Here is a 17,631-nt window from a genome sequence, read left to right as displayed (position 1 = left end):
TGGGGTTGTCCCAAACTGGGGGTGTCTCAACCCCAGGGCTCCTGAACCAGGGCATCCCATAAGGGCATCCCAAAGCAGGGTCATCCTGAACTGGGAACGTCCCAACCTGGGGGTCCCGAACAAGAGGCTCCCAAAGCAGGGCATCCCCAAACTGGAAGCATTCAGGTATCCCGAAACTGGGGCATCCCAAACCGGAGGCTCCAAAACTGGGCCCTTCCTAAACCAGCGGCTTCCCAAACTGGGGGCATCCCAAATTGGAAGCTCCCAAACCAGGGCATCCCAAACCAGGAGCATCCTGAACTAGGGGCATCCCGAACTAGGGGCATCCCAAACTGGGAGCATCCTGAACGAGAAGCTCCTAAATCAGGGCATCCCAAATTGGAAGCTCCCAAACCAGGGCATCCCAAACCAGGAGCATCCCGAACTAGGGGCATCCCAAACTGGGAGCATCCTGAACGAGAAGCTCCTAAATCAGGACATCCCAACCCAGGGCATTCCAGCCTGGGGGCATTCCAAACTGGGGACCGTCCCAAACTGGGAGCATCCCAAACCAATAGCTCCTAAATTGGGGCGTCCTGAGCCAGGAGCATTCCAGACTGGGATCATCCTGAACTGGAGGCATCACCCACTCACCTCCCCGTGCCCCATCCCAGGGAGTGGGCAAGCAGGCAGGCGAGCGGGCAGGCAAAGGGGCAAGTGGGCAGGCGTGGGCTCCCTGGCTCTGCCAGCTCTGAGACGCGCGAGTATTTATTGTACCAGGAGAGGGGTTTTTTTTATTCAGAGACGCTTTTTGTTTTCTAAAAGGCGACTGTTCTGGGGGTCGGGTGGGTCCCCCCACACCAAGGTCTATGCAATACGCGATTCCTCCAGCCAGCTTTTGTACGCGGAGGTGGGGGGGGGGGGGGCTGTGGCCCCCACCGCCTGCTGTTTCTATTAAAGACACGTGAAAGGAGCCCACTGCGGTGCCTGGGGGCAGCGTCCATCCCAAGGGACACATCCAGGGGTGGGAAGAGCTTCGTGTCCCATCGGTGGTGGTCCCTGTGCTTTGGTGGGGGTCAGTGGTGGCTGGATCCTGTCCTGGAGTGGTGGTTGTGTGCCTGGTGGAAGGTCCAGGGGGTTGGTGGCAGCACCAGAGTCATGGTACCGTGGGGTTGTCCCCACCGGGGCAGAGGAAGGGGGTGTCTGGAGAAACCTGGTGCAGCCACAGCAGTGATGGAGGTGGAGGAGGAAGGATCAAAGCGGAGATGGAGGCAGAGGTGGAGGAGAGGAAGAGGGTGCTGGAGATAGACTTCAAGGAGGGATCACGATGGAGGAGGTGGAGGTGGGATTGGGGTGGAGGAGATGAAGGTGGAAGGGGAGGAAGTAGGAGTGGATGAGGTGGGCTAGAAGTGGAGGTGGTGGAGGAAATGGGGACAGAGACGGAGGTAAACCAGAGGAGAGAGAGGTGGAGATGGAACTAGAGATGGAGGGAGTAGGATTGAGTTGAGGTGGAGGAGATGAAGGTTGAGGAAACCATGAAAGGCTGCTCCAGGCTAAGGCCCTTGTGGCATCACTGCAAGTGCCGTGGCTGTGACCCTGCTTTGCAGCAGGGGACAAACGTGGGTTTGGCACCCATGTGTCACCCAGGCAAGCAGCATCCCTGGGCACAGCAGGTTCCTCAGGGCACTGACCATGGGATGCCAGTGGTCACGCGGTGTGATGAGCCATGGGAACTCCCTGACTATGGGATGTCACCACCCATGCAGTCCCACAGGATGCCAGTATCCATGGGGTACTGTGCCACGGGGATGGGGGTCAGCTGGGAGGGATGGCCGTGCTGCCCAGTGCTTTGCCACCATTGCCAAAGGCAATGGATTTGGAGGGTGGTAGGTGACACCACCTTTATGACCCAACCTGAACATTTGAGACCTTCTGGCTCCCTGCAAAGTCCAGAGATCCAAGTGTCCCTGACACCCTCCTGGAGCAGATCCCAGAGCTGCTGTTGGAGGTGGCTCTAGGGCTCCTGGTGGCATGTCACGAGCTGGAGAGCCTCAGCAGCTCCTGCACCCCCTGCATCCCACGAGTACCCCCTGCACCCAGTCTCAGCTCAGGTGTATTGTACCAGCTTTGGGGTGCTGGGGGACTGGTGCTGAGCCCGGGGGGCATGTGGGGTGGGGGTGCTGCTTGGGCTGTGCGACCCTTCCAGGCCATGCAGCCCTTTTTGGGGTAGGGGATTTCCAAACTCCTCACCACCAGAGGAGACCCCAGACTAGGGACAGCCCCCCCCCCAGGCAACAGCACTCCCCAGAGCATCCCCTCCCCGCGGACATGCCCCTCCGTATCCTGCAGTGTGGGATCCTGCCCCTCCCCACCTCGACCCCATCCCACCAGGTTGGGGGAGGTGTTGGTGCCACACAACCCCTCCGCTGCCCGTCCTCCACTGCCGAGCGGTTTCCTCCTCCGTTTGGCCCCAAAACACACAAGGACTCACCAGAACTGGGTTGCTGCTCACCAGGGGGTTGGGACCACCCCAAATCCCAGCTGAGACCACCCCAAATCCAGGCTGAGATCACCCTAGGCCTGATGTTGCCCCATCCCTTGGGACTATGGCAGCCCACACAGAGCAAACCCCATCATTTTATCACCCAAACCCCTCATTAAGTCCCATTTCTTACAGCGAAGCACCGTCCCAGAGCCTGTGTCCTAAATCCATCAGTGGGAACCAGTCTGGGCTGGGACCACCCCAAATTCAGGCAGGGACCACCCCAAATCCAGGCTCAGACCACCCCAAATCCAGCCTAGAACCACTCCAAACCCCTCCCGGACCTCCCCAAATTGGGCTCAGACTGTTCCAAGTCCAGGCTGGAACCACCCCAAATCTGGGCTCAGACCAATCTGAATTCAGCCTGGGATCACCCCAAATCTGGGCTCAGATCATCCCAAATTCAGGCTGGGACCACTCCAACCTGGGACCATCCCAAATCTGTACTGGAACCACCCCAAATCTGGGCTAGGATTACCCCAAATCCACACTTGGACCTCCCCAAATCTGGGCTCAAATAAACCCAAATCCATGCTGGGACCACCCCAAATCCACACCGGACCACCACAAATCTAGGCTCAAATCACCCCAAATCCATGCTGGGACCAGCCCAAATCTGGGCTCAAATCACCCCAAATCTACGCTGGGACCTCCCCAAATCCATGCTGGACCACCCCAAATCTGGGCTCAAATCACCCCAAATCCACTTTGGAGCCACCCCACGCCCAGCGCTGCCCCATCCCACGGGACCAGGCGCCCACCATCCTTCACACAGACCCCCACCCCACCATTTTACCCCCCCCACACCCCCACCCTCATCCAGCCCCACATCCTCCCACGAACCGCCGGGCAGGTCACAGCGAGTGGCACACGGATTTATTGATTGCTTTGGGGTGCTGGGGCCCCCGGGTGCCCGCCTGGGGCGAGGGGCACGGGGCGAGCGGGGCGGGGGGGGGTGGGGGTGGGGGCGAAGCGCTGCCATTGCCATCCTCCCTCTGTGCACTGGGGGGGGAGGTGTGGGGGAAATGGCTCCAAATAAAACAAATCTCTATATATTTTTTCTATATATATATACAAATATATAATATATATATATCTCTGCTGATATATATATATCTATCTCTTATCTCTCTGGAAAGGATAAAAGGTTAATTCGTCTTCACATGCACGACCAAAGCCACCAACCCACGGGGACAGCGGGGGGGACGTGCGCCCTCGTCCGCTGGCACCCCGAGAGCCCCGGGGGTGGGGGGGCCCCGCATCCTGCACCCCCAGGTTATTGCTGGTCAGGTCCCATCCTGCTCCGGCGACCAAGCGGAGGGGGGAAGAAGCCGAAGAAATGAAATCCCGTTGCAAAGCGCCGGCGAGCTCGTTGTCACCCGGCCGGTACCCGGTGGCACCGGCCGTCGGGGCACGGAGATGGTGACATCGCCCCAGGACCGTGGGTGCTGCGGGGTGGGGGGAAAGGGGAAGGGGACGCAGGCACCCGGTCGAAAGGCAAAGTCTGGATAAGGCGAAAAAAAAATGAACTAAAGAACAGCGACTGCCCCCAAACCGGGCGCTTTGCCACCCAAAACTGGCGTGCCGGTGGCCCTCGGTGCCGGTGGCCTGTGCTGGCCCCTGGGGGCCTCAAGGATAAGCTTGGGGACAGGGACACTGTCATAGGGCTGTGCTCTCCGATTCCTCCTCCTCCTCCTCCTGCCGGGCGGCCGGGCCCGGCCCCGAGAGTCTCTGCGCTGCCTCCGGAGGGTCCCGGCACAGGGTGGCATCCGGGGGGACGTGGAGGGAGGGGACCTCAAAACGGAGCAGACCTGCGGGAGGGCAGAGTCAGGGGGACACCGCGATGGCAGGACACCTCTGCCGGGGTCGGTGCCATCTTAGTACCACCGCCAGGGATGTCACCGCCGGTCCCTACTCTGTGCCACCCCACCCCAGCCGGAGCCTGTGACACCAGCCCCCGTGTCCCGACTGTCCCCACTGGCTGCCTGTCCCCCGCGATGCTCTGCTCTCCTCCCACCGGGCGCATGTGACACTGCTGTCCCCTCCCCCGAGGGACTCGCAGGGCAAGGTGAAGTGACAGAGGGTGACTCACAGCCCTCGGCAGGCGTTGTCACTGCCACCCCTTGCTGAGAGTGGAGCAACCCACCCCCAGGTGCAGGGACACCGAGGGGACACCAACAAAACCCAGGGACAGGGGGGTCAGGACAGCAGGAACAGCAGCACAGGCTTGTGGTGCTTCCCGGGCATGATGCCACCTTCCTGGGGACACTGCCACTATCCTGGGGACATCATCACCTTCCTGGTGATGCTGCCACCTTCCCAGTGACAGTTCCACCTGTCCAAGGACATTGTCACCTTCCTGAGGACTCTTGACACCTTCCCACGTACATCACCACCTTCCCTGTGATGCTGCCACCTTCTTGAGTACACTGCCACCTTTCTAGGGACACCACCACCTTCCTGAGGAGCCTGCCACCTTCCCGGTGACAGTTCCACCTTTCCAGGGACATTGTCACATTCCCAGGGACTCTGTCACCTTCTTGCGTACATCGTGGCCTTCCCCGGGACATCGCCAACTTCCCAGGGACATCACTGCCTTCTTGGGAACAGTTCCACTTGGGCAGAGTCATTGTCACCTTCCTGGAGACATTGCCACCTTCCCAGGGATAGTTTCACCTTCTCAGGGATGTTGCCACCTTGCTGGGGGACACTGCCACCCTCCTGAGTGCATCACCACCTTCCCAGGGTGTAGCCACCTTCCTGGTGATGCTGCCACCTTCCTGGGGACAGTTCCATCTTTCCAGGGACAGTCACCTTCCCAGGGCCACCATCGCCTTCCGAGGGATGTTGCCCCCTTCCCAAGTACATCATCACCTTCCAGGGACACTGCCACCTTCCCTGTGATGCCGCCACCTTCCCAGGGACATTGCCACCTTCTCAAGGACACCACCACCTCCCTGGAGACATCATCACCTTCCCAGGGACACTGCCACCTTCCTGGGAACATCACCACCTTCCTGAAGATGCTGCCACCTTCCCAGTGACACTTCCCAGGGATGTTGCAACCTTCATGAGTACATCACCACCTTCCCGGGGACAGTTCCACCTTGTCAAGGACACTGTCACCTTCCTGGGGACATCACCACCTTCCTGAAGATGCTGCCACCTCCCCAGTGACACTTCCCAGGGATGTCGCCTCCTTCCCATGGCCATCACCACCTTCCCAGGGCCACCACCACCGAACCCTGGGACACAGCCACCTGCCCCCCCGTCCCCCCTGTTGTGTCACTGTCCCCCGCCGAGCCCCCGCAGCCGGGGTTACCTGTCAGCGTGCCGTCCCCGGGGCCCGCGGCGTCCATGCGGGGCAGCTCCGGGGGCGGGGGGGGCCCGGGGGTGGCCGGGGGGGGCTGGGGCGGGGGGGGCAGCGTGGGTCTCGGCCGTGGCTTGGGGGTGGGCCGGGATTTGGGGGCGGCCAGGAGAGGGGGGGGCGGAGGAGGAGGAGGAGGAGGCGGCGGCGGGGGGGAAGGCTGGCAGGGGGACAGGCAGGGCCCCGGGGGGGCAGGAGGGGGCCCGTAGGGAGAGGGGGTGCTGGGGGGGGGTGGGGGAGAGGCTGGCGGGGGAGGGCTGTGTCCCCCCCTGCTCCCCCGCGCCCCCCCGCGGAGGGATGGGCGCCAGCTTCTTGGCCACTGCGAGACAGAGACAAGGGGAAGGGGGGGGGGTCAAGGTGCGGAGGGGGGCGGGAAGGGGGGGGGGGTCACACCGAGAGGGGACCCCCCCCCACCACACACACACCCCCCGCCATCCCCGGCCCCGCTCCTACCTTTGCGCAGGGCGTGCGGGCTCTGCTCGGCGGGCGGGGGGGGCGCGGAGGGCGGCTGCTGCCCGCTGGCCGGCCCGGGGCTGCCGCGGTGCTGCCCGGCCCCCGGGGGGGGCTCCTTGGGCTTTAAAGTGCTGGGTTGGGGAAGGGGGGGGGATGAAGGGGGGGGTGTGAGGAAGAGGGGAGGAATAAATAAGAGAAGAAATGAAATAAAAAAAAAAAGAAAAGAAAGAAGAAAAGAAAGAATCCAAAATAAAAATGAAAAAAAAAATATGAAAAAAGAAAGAACGTAATTTTAACATAATTTTTTTTAACATAAATGTTAAAATAAAAAAAATGTAAAATAATAAAAAAAACGTTCAAGGAATTAAGGTGAAAATAAATTGACAAAAAAATTAAGAAGCGAACCCAAGTAAAATATAATGAAATAATAAGAATGAAAAAAGAATAAAAAATAAATAATGGAAAACGTTAAATGAAAATAAAATTAAAAATGAAATTAAAAATAAAATAAAATTACATTAATAGAAAAGAAAAAAGAAAAGAAAAGAAAAGAAAAGAAAAGAAAAGAAAAGAAAAGAAAAGAAAAGAAAAGAAAAAAAAGAAAAGAACAAAAATAAAAATGAAATAAAAATTAAACCGGGAAAATGAAAAAATTAAGTAAAAATTAAAAAATTAAAATTAATAATAATTTTAAAAAGGAAAAGAAAAAAAAAAGAGAAGGAAGAAGAAGGGAGAGCTGTGAGGTCCTTCCCGCACCCCCCCGCTCCCCCCGCTGCCCCCCCCCCCCCCCCCCCCCCCCACGCCCCCGGGTAGGCACAGGCAGCCCCGGGGCAGGGCTGGGGGTCCCGGGGGGGTTAACTCCAGCCTGGTCACATATTTCGCAGCCCCCAGCCCGCTTGCGGACCCACGACGCCCCCTCGGGGACAGCGGCTACGGCCCCCCCACCTCCCCAATCGTCTGGGGGTGTCCCGTCCCCCCCCACCTCCCAAACCCCCCCTCCCCGTTACCTCTCCGGGCCGGGTCCTGCGGGCGGGCGGCCGCCCCGGGGGAGCGACAGGGCTGTGGGGCGGGGGGGGACACCGAGGGGGAGCCCGACTTGGGGGCAGTACCACGGGGGGGGGGAGCGGCGAAGGGAGCAAGGCTTGGAGCCAGGGTGAGGGACGAGCAGCGAGGAGGAGGAAGAGGAGAAGGAGGAGTGGGGAGGAAGGCTCCAGCTCCAGCCCGGCCAGAGGGGCTGCACCCAGGGATGGGGATGGGACCAGGAGCCGGGGGACAAGGGGACCCGCTCCCCCTGGGGGCGGGGGGGGCTGGAGCCGCCATCCAGCCAGGCAGACGCCAGGTCACCCCTGCTGCAAAATGTCCAGAAACACCAGAGAAAAGCCAAAAAGAAAAATATAAAATGAAAGAAAAAAAATAATAAAAAGGCACAAGCGCTGGCGGGGGGGGGGGGGAGGGAGGAGGAGAAGGGGACCGGTGGTGGAGCCCTCACGGTGCCAAAGCCCCCCCAGCTCACCCCATGACCCACCCGGAGCTGCCACCCCCACCCGTGGGTGCACCTCAGGGCAGAGCATGGGCAGCTGCAAAGTTTGGCTCCTCTTTTGGGGGCAGAAAAGTGGAATTTAGGTGCTTTCCCCCACCTGGCCCGTGCCACTTGAAGTCAGACACAGACCTCAGGCAGAGACAGGGCTCGGGGGACGCTGGGCTCCTTTAGCCTTCTCCTTGCACCCCCACCCCAAATTTCCCTACAGCCCAGTGCCTCCTGCTGCCAACCGAGCAGGGGATCCACGGGAGAATCCCCGAAGGCAGCACAAGACCGTCAGGATGGGGACATGGTGGTGGCTGCAGGGATGCCGAGCATCCTCTCCTCCTGCTGTCCCTGGGATGCTGCTCCTCTCCCGGGGATGTTGGACATCCTCTCCTCTCATTGTCACCGGGACACTGCTCCATTCCCCAGGGATGCTGGACATCCTCTCCTCTCATTGTCACCAGGACACTGCTCCATTCCCCAGGGATGCTGAGCATCCTGTCCTCCTGCTGTCCCCGGGATGATGCTCCTCTCCTCCTTCTGTCCCTGGGATGATGCTCCTCTCCCAGGGATGTTGGGCATCCTCTCCTCTCATTGTCACCGGGACACTGCTCCATTCCCCAGGGATGCTGAGCATCCTCTCCTCCCGCTGTCCCCGGGATGCTGCTCCTCTCCCAGGGCTGTTGAGCATCCTCTCTTCCCGCTGTCCCCAGAACAATGCTTCTCTCCTGGGGATGCTGAGCATCCTCTCCTCCTGCTGTCCCCAGGACGCTGCTCCTCTCCCAGGGATGCTGAGCACCCTCTCCTCCCGCTGTCCCCAGGATGCTGCTCCTCTCCCAGGGATGCTGAGCACCCTCTCCTCCCGCTGTCCCCGGGATGCTGCTCCTCTCCCAGGGATGCTGAACATCCTCTCCTCCCGCTGTCCCCAGGATGCTGCTCCTCTCCCAGGGATGCTGAGCACCCTCTCCTCCCGCTCTCCTGAGAATGCTGCTCTTCTCCCAAGGATGCTGAGCATCCTGTCCTCCCACTATGCCTGGGATGCTGTTCCTCTCCCAGGGATGTTGAGCATCCTCTCCTCCCGCTATCCCTGGGACGATGCTCCTCTCACAAGGATGCTGAGCATCCTCTCCCTCTGCCTCTGGCACAGCCATGGGGTTGTTTTGCTGCTGGATTCACACATGGGAAGGATGCCCAGGTTGGGGACACGGGGGTACCGGTGGCCTTACCTTGTCCGCTCGGCTCCTGGGGGGAAGCCGAAGCTGGTGAGAAGCGGGGAAGGGGTGGCTGAAACATCTGGCGATTGCTCGGGAATGGGCGAGTGGGGCGTGGTGGGGAGATCGGCGGGCGGCGCCGGGGGCTGAGTGGCTGGTGGGGTGGAGGATGCCTTGCGCACCCCCGTGGTGCCTCGGCGAGCCACCCACGAGGTGTCCATCACCCTGACGCCCATGCTGGGGGGGACACAGAGACAGGCTCTCAGCACCCGCCCTGCTGGAGGGGACCACCGGGACCGCATCCCAGCTCCTTTGGGGTGCCCGGCCCCTATAAATGCCTCTTCCACCAGGAAGCTGCTGGGGATGAACCTCCATGGCAATAGGGCAGGGGTGGCAGTGTGGGATGCGCTTGTGTCACCCACCAGCCACCTCTCCCCAAGGTACCAGCATCCTCCCACCACGTTCCCAGCACCCACCCAGCACCTTCCCAGCACCCTCCCAGTATCCTCCCGGCACCACTGCAGAGGATACGGTACCTTTGGATTTTCCTAAGGCTGCATGGGCAGAAACACACAATTATTAGCATAAAAAAACCCCTAAAACTCAACAGTGCAGAGGCTGAGAGCCCACCGCTCGGAGGAGCTGCAAGGTCACGGGGCTTCGAAAGAGGGGGCAGGAGGGACACGGCAGGGACCAGGCTACGTCGGTGATGGGGAGAGCTTGGGACATTTTTTGGAGATGAGAAGAACCCTGGGGACATTCTTCTGAGATGGGGAGAGCCCTGGGGATGGATTTTTGGAGACGAGGAAAGCCCTAGGGATGGGTTTTGGAGATGGAGAGAACCCTGGGGACGTTTTTGGAGATGGTAAGAGCCTTGCAGTGGGGTTCGGAGATGGGGAGAGCCCTGGGGACATTTTTTGGAGATGGGAGGAGCCTTGGGGACATATTTTTGGAGACGGGGAGAGCCCTGGGATTGGGTTTTGGAGATGGGAAGAGTCCAGGAGACATTTTTTTGAGATGGGGAGAGCCCTGCGAGTGTTTCTGGAGCCAGTCTGTCTGGTTGTGGTCCCTGTGAGAGTGGCACGGGAGGGCAGGGGGGCACGCATAGGCTGGGAGTGGGGAGCTTTCCCCAGGAGCAGAGCCCGCAGACCTTGGGGACACCGGGGCACCTGACCCCATCATGGCACAGCCCCGGTGCCACGCCATGGGCCCCCCCACTCCCATCTCCAGTGGGCTGGGGGCAGGCATCAAGCCCTGGGCTCACCTGAACATACCCAGGAGCCCAGCATGGTCCTCCCACCCCAGGACCTCCCCCAACCAGCTCAGTGCCACCTCCACGCTAAGGGTGACAGCGAGGCCACCACCTCCCTTTCCCCAAACCCTGGCACCGCACAGACCCTACCCATCCTTCTTGTAAAACTCCAGCATCATGTTGTCGGTGGCCACGCTGAGGGGCCGCCGCGCCTGGTCGTGCTGCCGGCGGTCGCTGTGGTCCATGTCCGGGGAGGGCATGGAGCTGTAGTTGGCGTTGTGGTTGACGTGCATGGGGCTGCCGTAGTTGCCCGTCACATTGAACTCGATGTCTGCAGTTTGGGGACACACACACACACACACACAAAGCCGGGGGGGACATTAGGTTGTGTGTCCTCAGCGAGGGGTTGGAAAGGAGGGTATCGGCATTGCAGGAAGGCTCAAGGCGGGCCCAGAGCAGCTGAGTTGAGCTCACTGCTGTGATGAGTTCTGCCAGATCTCTGCCTGGCAGAGATCTCCCCCCACCCCCCTCACGCCAAGCCAAGGCAAACAGAAGGAACTGGCAAAAATAAATGAGAGCTCAGCACCCTCTCCCCAGGGAGGTCCAGGGGGACCCAGGAAGCCCATCCCACCCCACCACGGCCATGGGGCACAGCCTACCTCCAGGGAAGAACCAGTCGGCATGCTGGATGAGCGGCTCGATGATGCCCACGATCTGCAGCGAGACGGTCGTCATCATCTCCGTCATGTTCCTGTAAGGCAGGGGGACAGCGGCTCAGCATCCCCAGCCTTATTCCTGATGGGATTTTGGCCCCAGACCCCTCTCCTTCACCCTTTTCCCCATTATATCCCTCTGGCACACTCGCTTTCCAGCTGGATACTGTACCCATCCGCCTGCGGCCAGAGGAGGTTGGGCCCCAGCACGATGGCCACGTTGCTCGGCGTCATTTTATTGGTGTCCTGGTACTCGGTTAGCTTGGCCAGGAATTTAATCAGGTACCTGGAAAGCAGAGCCAAGCCGTGTCCGTGTGCCGGGAGGGCACCCTCTCCGTCCCCTCCCTGGGTCCCACTGGCCCCAGGCTCACCTGATGTTGTTGTAGTTGGCTTTGGGCAGCTTCTCGCAGGCGCTCCAGAGAGCCTGCAGCCGCTTCTCCTGCTCTGGGATGCTACGGGGAAGTGGGTGAGAGGGTCAGCATCCCCCATCCCCACCTTGAGGGTCTCGACCCTGCCTCCCCTGCCCTGCCCCTGGGGACCCTGCCAGCCCTGCCCCTGGGGACCCTGCCAGCCCTGCCCCTGGGGACCCTGCCAGACCCTCCGGCTGCTGTCAACATTGTGGAAATAAATTAACCCCAAAACCCTGGCCAAAACGAGAAGGAAACCTTTGGGCTGCAGGTTGGATGCTGGTCCTCTCCTCACCTCTGTGCAGGCCCTCCCCAAGGTTTGTGTTTTGGGGATGTGTTTGCCTTGGAAGGGGAATTTACTGCAAAAAGCCCCCCAAAACAACAGCCCACTCCCCCAAGTGCCACCCTTGGGGACTGTCACCTCCATTGAGTCACCGCCACATCCCTGCCGTGCTCCGGCACTCCCAGGGCAGGTGGGGGATGTGGTCAGACCCATATTCAGGTACCAGGGAGGTGGTTCCCACCCTAAAAGGAGATGCTCCTTCTCCCACCTCCCTCTGCCCCTCTCCCCCTGCCCCAAACACCTCCCATGGTGGAGCAGACACGCTGGTGTCACCTCAGCTGGCCCCATCCTGCTGGGTTTGGGGGTTCCACGGTGCAGAGCACCCCATAAATCAGCTGGGAGCTCCCTTGTGCTGTCCCCTGGGGTTTACACACCCATCCGGGAATGGCACTAGTGCCTAGAATCCAAGGGCTTGCCAAAAGATGCTGGGAGAGCTTAGCCACCTTCCCCAGGGTGTCCTGGACCACAGTGGGGATATCAGGGCCACCCTCACTGCCAGGACTCATGATGCTCATCACTGGAACCCTCCTGGTTCTCAGATACCGGAGGAACCATCCCAAATGGTGTGAGCCATGTCAGAAATAACTCATGGACCCCCAAATACCACCACCCAGCCACGGAGGAACAGGGGAGTTGCCCCAGACTCACTTGGAGGCCTGGATCCACTCCTCGTACAGCTCGAATGTCATGAGGGGCTCCGGCAGCTCTCGCAGGTAGGACTTGAGGGCTCCTGTGGCACACAAGGGACACGGGGCTCGACACTGTGGGTGGCACTGGCCAACGGGCACCAAGCAGTTTCACTCCATGGCATTTTGGCTCGCATCCCTCCCAATGCCCCCAAAGCACCTGTTAGTCCCTCCAGCTTGGTGGAGCCCATAGAATCCTCTAACCCCCAGCAACCACCTTGCCACCTCCACCTAGTCCCTCCTAGCACCTCCCCAGCTCCCTCCACCATTTTTGCCTCCACCAGGCCTTCACCCAGCTCTCCATCACTGGTTTTTGCCTAGGACATCCACAGCTCCTTGCACTGGGAAGGGGTTCCCATTTGCAGTCAGTAGGAAACCAGGGTCCAAGGGTCCAATCCTGCACCCGCCGGGGAGCCCAGCCCAGGAGGGGGGCAGCTGACTGGCATTTAAACCGAATTAATGCTCAATAGCAGCCCAGCGGGCTCGGATCTGTGCTTGGAGAGGGTCTTGGCCACAGAAAAGGTAGAGAGAAGATGACAAGCTTGATGATAACACGTGTGAATCTTCCCAACTGCTCCCTGATCCTGCGGAGCCTCTCCTGATCACATCACCCTCATTAGTGTCACCAGGGCCCCGATGCCACCTCAGATTACGACTGCATCCCTGTTTGCTTCCTCGCCTGCGACCAAAAATGCTGCTCAAGCTCTTGGCCGTGGAGGGGACATGCAGGCTGGGGTTTGTGGTCCTCCATGGATGGCAACTCCTGAACACCCCCACTTCCACCAGGAGCTCTATTTCTGCATCTGCATTTGTCCCCCCGTATATTCTGTCTTTGCTGTTCAAAGGCTTTGGGACAAATCACAGAAGGGCTGAGGTGGGAAGGGATCTCTGGAGGTCATCTGGTCCAACTCCCTTCGCCAACAGCACCACCCAGAGCTGGTCGCCCATAACCATGTCCTGCTGGCTTAGAGTATCTCCAAGGATGGAGATGCCACACTTCCCTGGACAACCTGTGGCAGTGCTTGGCCACCCACACAGTGACAAGGCATCTCCTGATGTTCACAGGGAACCTCCCATGGTTCAGTTGGTGCCCATTGCCTCTGGTCCTGGCCCTGGCCCCCATTATAAAGAACTCTGTCTTCTTTGCACCCTCCCTGCAGGTATTTATATCCATCGATGAGATCCCCCAGAGCCTTCTCTGCTCCAGGCTGAAGAGTCCCAGCTCCTAGGAGAGATGCTCCAGGCCCTTCATCATCTTCATGGCCTTTCACTGGAGACTCCAGTATGTCCAGGTCTCTCTTGTAGTGCTCAGCACTGGCCCCACACTCCAGGTGTGGCCTCACCAGTGCTGAGCACAGGGGAAGGATCACCTCCCTTGACCTGCTGGCATCACTCCTCCCAGTCCAGCTGAGGACACCATTTGCCTTCACGTTGCTGGCCCACGGCCACCTTAGTTGTCCACCAGGACCTCCAGGGCCATCTCTGCCAAGCTGCTTTCCAGCTGGGTGGCCCCAGCATGTCCTGGGGCTGCTCCTCACCAGGGACAGCACTTGGTGCTTGCCTTTGTTGAACTTCACCAGGTCTCAGCCCATTTCTCCAGCCTTCCCAGGTCCCTCTGGGTGGCAGCACCACCCTCTGCTGCACCAGCCACTCCTCCCACTGTGGTGTCATCTGCCAACTTGCTGAAGGTGCACCCTGCCCCATCATCCACGTCATTACTGAAGATGTTAAGCAGGATTGGACCCTGCATCAACCCCTGGACTACACTGCTGGTTACTGGCCTCCAACTACACTTCATGCCACTGATGACCACCCTCTGGGTGCCCACAGTTGGCACTTGGGGGCTGGATGGGCATTCCTACACACCACCAACCCCTCCACCCCGGGGCAGCCTCTACCTGCGATGGCGTGTGGGTCGGCTGAGTACTCCTGCACGTCCACCACGCAGCAGTCTAGGGCGGCCTTGAGCTTCTTCAGCTTGGAGGCTGAGGGAGCCACTCGGAAGAGACCCTTCACAGGGGACACAGGGGAGCATCAGACAAGCTTTGAGGTCAGGGATGTCCCCAAAGCCCTCCAGTTCCTCGTCCCCAACCCCGGAGGCACCCACGTCCCCTTCCATCATGCCCAACCGAGGGTGGTAGGACATGGGACCCACCTCCTCCTGCATGCCACACTCCAGCAGCATGGTCACACACGCCTCCACGGGGAAGGCGATCTCCCGCCCGCTGACAGCCAGATGCTCCTCCAAGGGCTTCCCGAAGGAGGGCTTCTCCATCCACGCCTCTGTGACGGGCAGAGGGGGTGAGAGGAAGGGGGAGGACACGGCCGGGATGGTGCCGGATCCGGCATCCCCTCCCCGAAAGGCCCTTGGATCACAGCGTTTCGGCAGCAAAATATTCCGTGTGGATGTTGCTAAAACAACAGGACCCCGCACCTCTGTCCTGGGCGGCTCGGGAAGTGCTTTTTAAAGATGAAATCCAAACAAAATGTTTTCCAATCATCACACGGGACATTTCAAAGGGGCTGGATAACGTTTTCCGGGGGGAGCAATCACGGGCAAACCTTTGCAATATATTCCCCCTTCTTCCATCACAGTTTGAGGCAGGAATATTTTGTGGGATCGAGAGAAAAAAATAAAATACAAATCACTCCCTGCCCCGCTGCAGCGACAGCAGCACCCCGAGCCCTGCCCCGGGGAATGAGCTGCTCTCGGGGCCATCACGGGGGGGGTCTCCCCGACCTTGGTCTCCCAGCCCAGTTCCTACGGAGGTTGCACACCCCAAAGCCAAGCCCAGGGACCCCCCCGACCTTGGCGCTGGGGTCCCCCCCACCGGTGCTGCGCTCGATGGGGATATTCGGGCAGGTTCCCCCCCACTTCTTCCATGAAGCTGGCTGGATCCTGCCCCCCCTGAGGAAGCGGGATGGGGATGGGATGCCCTCCCCAGCACCGGGGCGGGTGGGATGCAGACAGGGGGAGCACAAGGAGGATGCTCAGCCGCAAACCCAGCACCACACCACGACGTGGGGTCACACCGGAGCCGGCTCATCGCCGCAGCGAAGCCCCACAGGGCTCCGGTGTCACACAGAGCCCTTGGTGTCACCTGTGGGAGAGGGACAGACCCCCGCTGTGCACTTACCCTGCTGGGCTTTGATTTGAGGCAGGACGTTCTGCAAAAGCGCTAAGGATTTCCGATGGTACTCTGCCTGCACCTCGATCAGCTGCAGGAGGGGAGAGACGGCACCGCCTGTCACCCCCACGGCCAGGGACAGGGACGGGGGAGTCCCAGGAGGGCGGGGGGCACTTACGGTTTGGAAATAGTTTGCATAGTCTACTTCTTTGGCCACGAAATTGTACATGTCAGCTGAGAGCTGGTCCTGCAGAGAGCAGAGAATTAGTCGGCGTCCCACTCACGCCACCCTGATGCCACCATGATGGCCCTTTTGGAGGCCGACGAGCTCGCTGGGAGCAAGAGTCACTTGGAAACAACCTGTCAACAAAAGGCTGTGCATCCCGGCGGGCTGAACGGCATAAATCTGGCCCAAATTAAACCCCACATTTGCTCACTCCTGCCCCACGCTCGGCCGCTGCAGGTACATCCCAACGGCTTGGTGTGGACCAGACTGGGGAGCATCGGGTGCTTCTTGCTCCCAGTTGCAATGAGCCCCTGGGCACCGGGACACGTGTCGCTCTGTCCCCACACTCACAAAATAGACTTTGCCCCTTCCCCAGTTGCTCCCTTCTGAGAATCCCCTTGGATAACTCAACTGGAGGAAAATCATCAGGGTTTAAAAGCCTGTGAGCACCTCCTGGTTGCAACATTCACCACCAAGATGGTGAATATACTGGGGGGCAGCTCCTGGCCCAGCTGGTTTGCTGGGAATTACTGGGCGCGTGGGGCTGTGATGCTGTAGACAGCACGTGTTTGGGACCAGATTTTAAAGGCCGGTTGTGCCCCTGGAGAAAAGAGCCAGGATTTGAGACCCACACCCAGCTCCAGCTCCTGCCCAAGACCTGGAGCACCAGGGTTGCATTTTCTGCCCTCGGGGGAATTTAAAACCACACAAAATTGTCTGTGGGTTTTACTGCTGAATCCCGCAGCCCGTGACGAAGGTGCTGGCACCAGCGTGTCCCCTCGCTGGGACACTTTTCCCACCCAATGTGACCAGTGGGTGGGTTGTGCTCCCACGGGATGGTGGGGGGTGACATGGCTGGGTGGCACCTGTGGCCTCGGCACATGCCGGGGCTTCCCACAGGTCTCTGTGCCAGGGCTGGGCACACTCGGTGCTGAGCTCACCAGCTGCTGCTGGGACAGGTCCCCTGGGAAAGGGATGCTCTCCAGCTCCAGGGGGGATGGGGACAGTAGAACTGGGGATGCCCTGCTTGGCTGGTGAACATCACCTACTGCCACCAGCCTGTCTTTGGGCACGGGGACCAGCCAGAGGAGAGTTTATCACGGGCAATGGGGCAAGAAAAGAGTGAAGAACAGGGTAAGAGGAGAGGTTGCAGGTTTTCTGTGGTGCCTGGGATGCCGAGGTCCCCCCCACCCCGGCAAGAAGTGACCCCCCCAGGTACCCTGCAAATCTCCACTCTGTTGGCCGCCTCCTCCATCTCCTCCCTGAGCGCATCGGCTTTGGCGCCCGTGGGCTGCAGGTTGCTGGCCAAACCCGAGGACTTCACGGACTGCTGCCACCTGTGGAGAGAGGGCAGAGCTGGCACGGGGGGGATGGGGACCCACATGGAGCTGGGGACAGATCCCAGCGGACTTGGAGGGCAGCCCAGGGAAAACCCCTCGGCCAAACCCACCGCGGTCCCCAGGGCAGAGATCACCCCAGGCTGGGATGCAGCATCCACTCCCAACCCCAAATATCCCCAGTCACCATAACCAGGTGTGCACATCGGGCTCTAATTAAACAATTACTTTCAGTGGAAGAATGAGCTTCATCCAGGTGGGAAGAGAGAGGAAGGCGATGGGAGAGCCTGGATGTGATGTGGGGACTGCAGACTCCTCCCAGACCTCTTCCCAGAGCACACCATTATGTTGTGTGGGGTTTGGCCAACTCCAGTTATTTTTTTAAATCCTTGCAAAAAGCCTCAGGCAAAACCCAAGGCACAGCCCACCAGGTCCCACTACAGCGCCTGGGACGTGGGACGA

The 17,631-nt window shown here is 59.9% G+C and overlaps 1 protein-coding gene across 1 annotated transcript in view; it reads right to left on the bottom strand.

Annotated features, from left to right (window-relative positions):
• Positions 1–4,180: 4,180 nt before the first annotated feature.
• Positions 4,181–17,631, bottom strand: part of ARHGAP44 (Rho GTPase activating protein 44) — a 33,689-nt gene continuing 20,238 nt past the window's right edge. Inside the window, 17 exon segments of the mRNA XM_074160365.1 lie at positions 4,181–4,332; positions 5,844–6,117; positions 6,119–6,207; positions 6,342–6,396; positions 6,442–6,472; positions 9,093–9,314; positions 9,614–9,631; positions 10,480–10,660; positions 10,989–11,080; positions 11,215–11,328; positions 11,414–11,494; positions 12,441–12,522; positions 14,377–14,488; positions 14,634–14,761; positions 15,616–15,697; positions 15,785–15,853; positions 17,052–17,169. Coding sequence (XP_074016466.1) covers positions 4,181–4,332; positions 5,844–6,117; positions 6,119–6,207; positions 6,342–6,396; positions 6,442–6,472; positions 9,093–9,314; positions 9,614–9,631; positions 10,480–10,660; positions 10,989–11,080; positions 11,215–11,328; positions 11,414–11,494; positions 12,441–12,522; positions 14,377–14,488; positions 14,634–14,761; positions 15,616–15,697; positions 15,785–15,853; positions 17,052–17,169 — 1,900 coding nt within the window.

This window comes from Numenius arquata, chromosome 17, assembly GCF_964106895.1.
Source record: "Numenius arquata chromosome 17, bNumArq3.hap1.1, whole genome shotgun sequence".
Taxonomy (NCBI): Eukaryota; Metazoa; Chordata; class Aves; order Charadriiformes; family Scolopacidae; genus Numenius; species Numenius arquata.
This window is presented reverse-complemented; position numbering and strand designations above follow the sequence as displayed.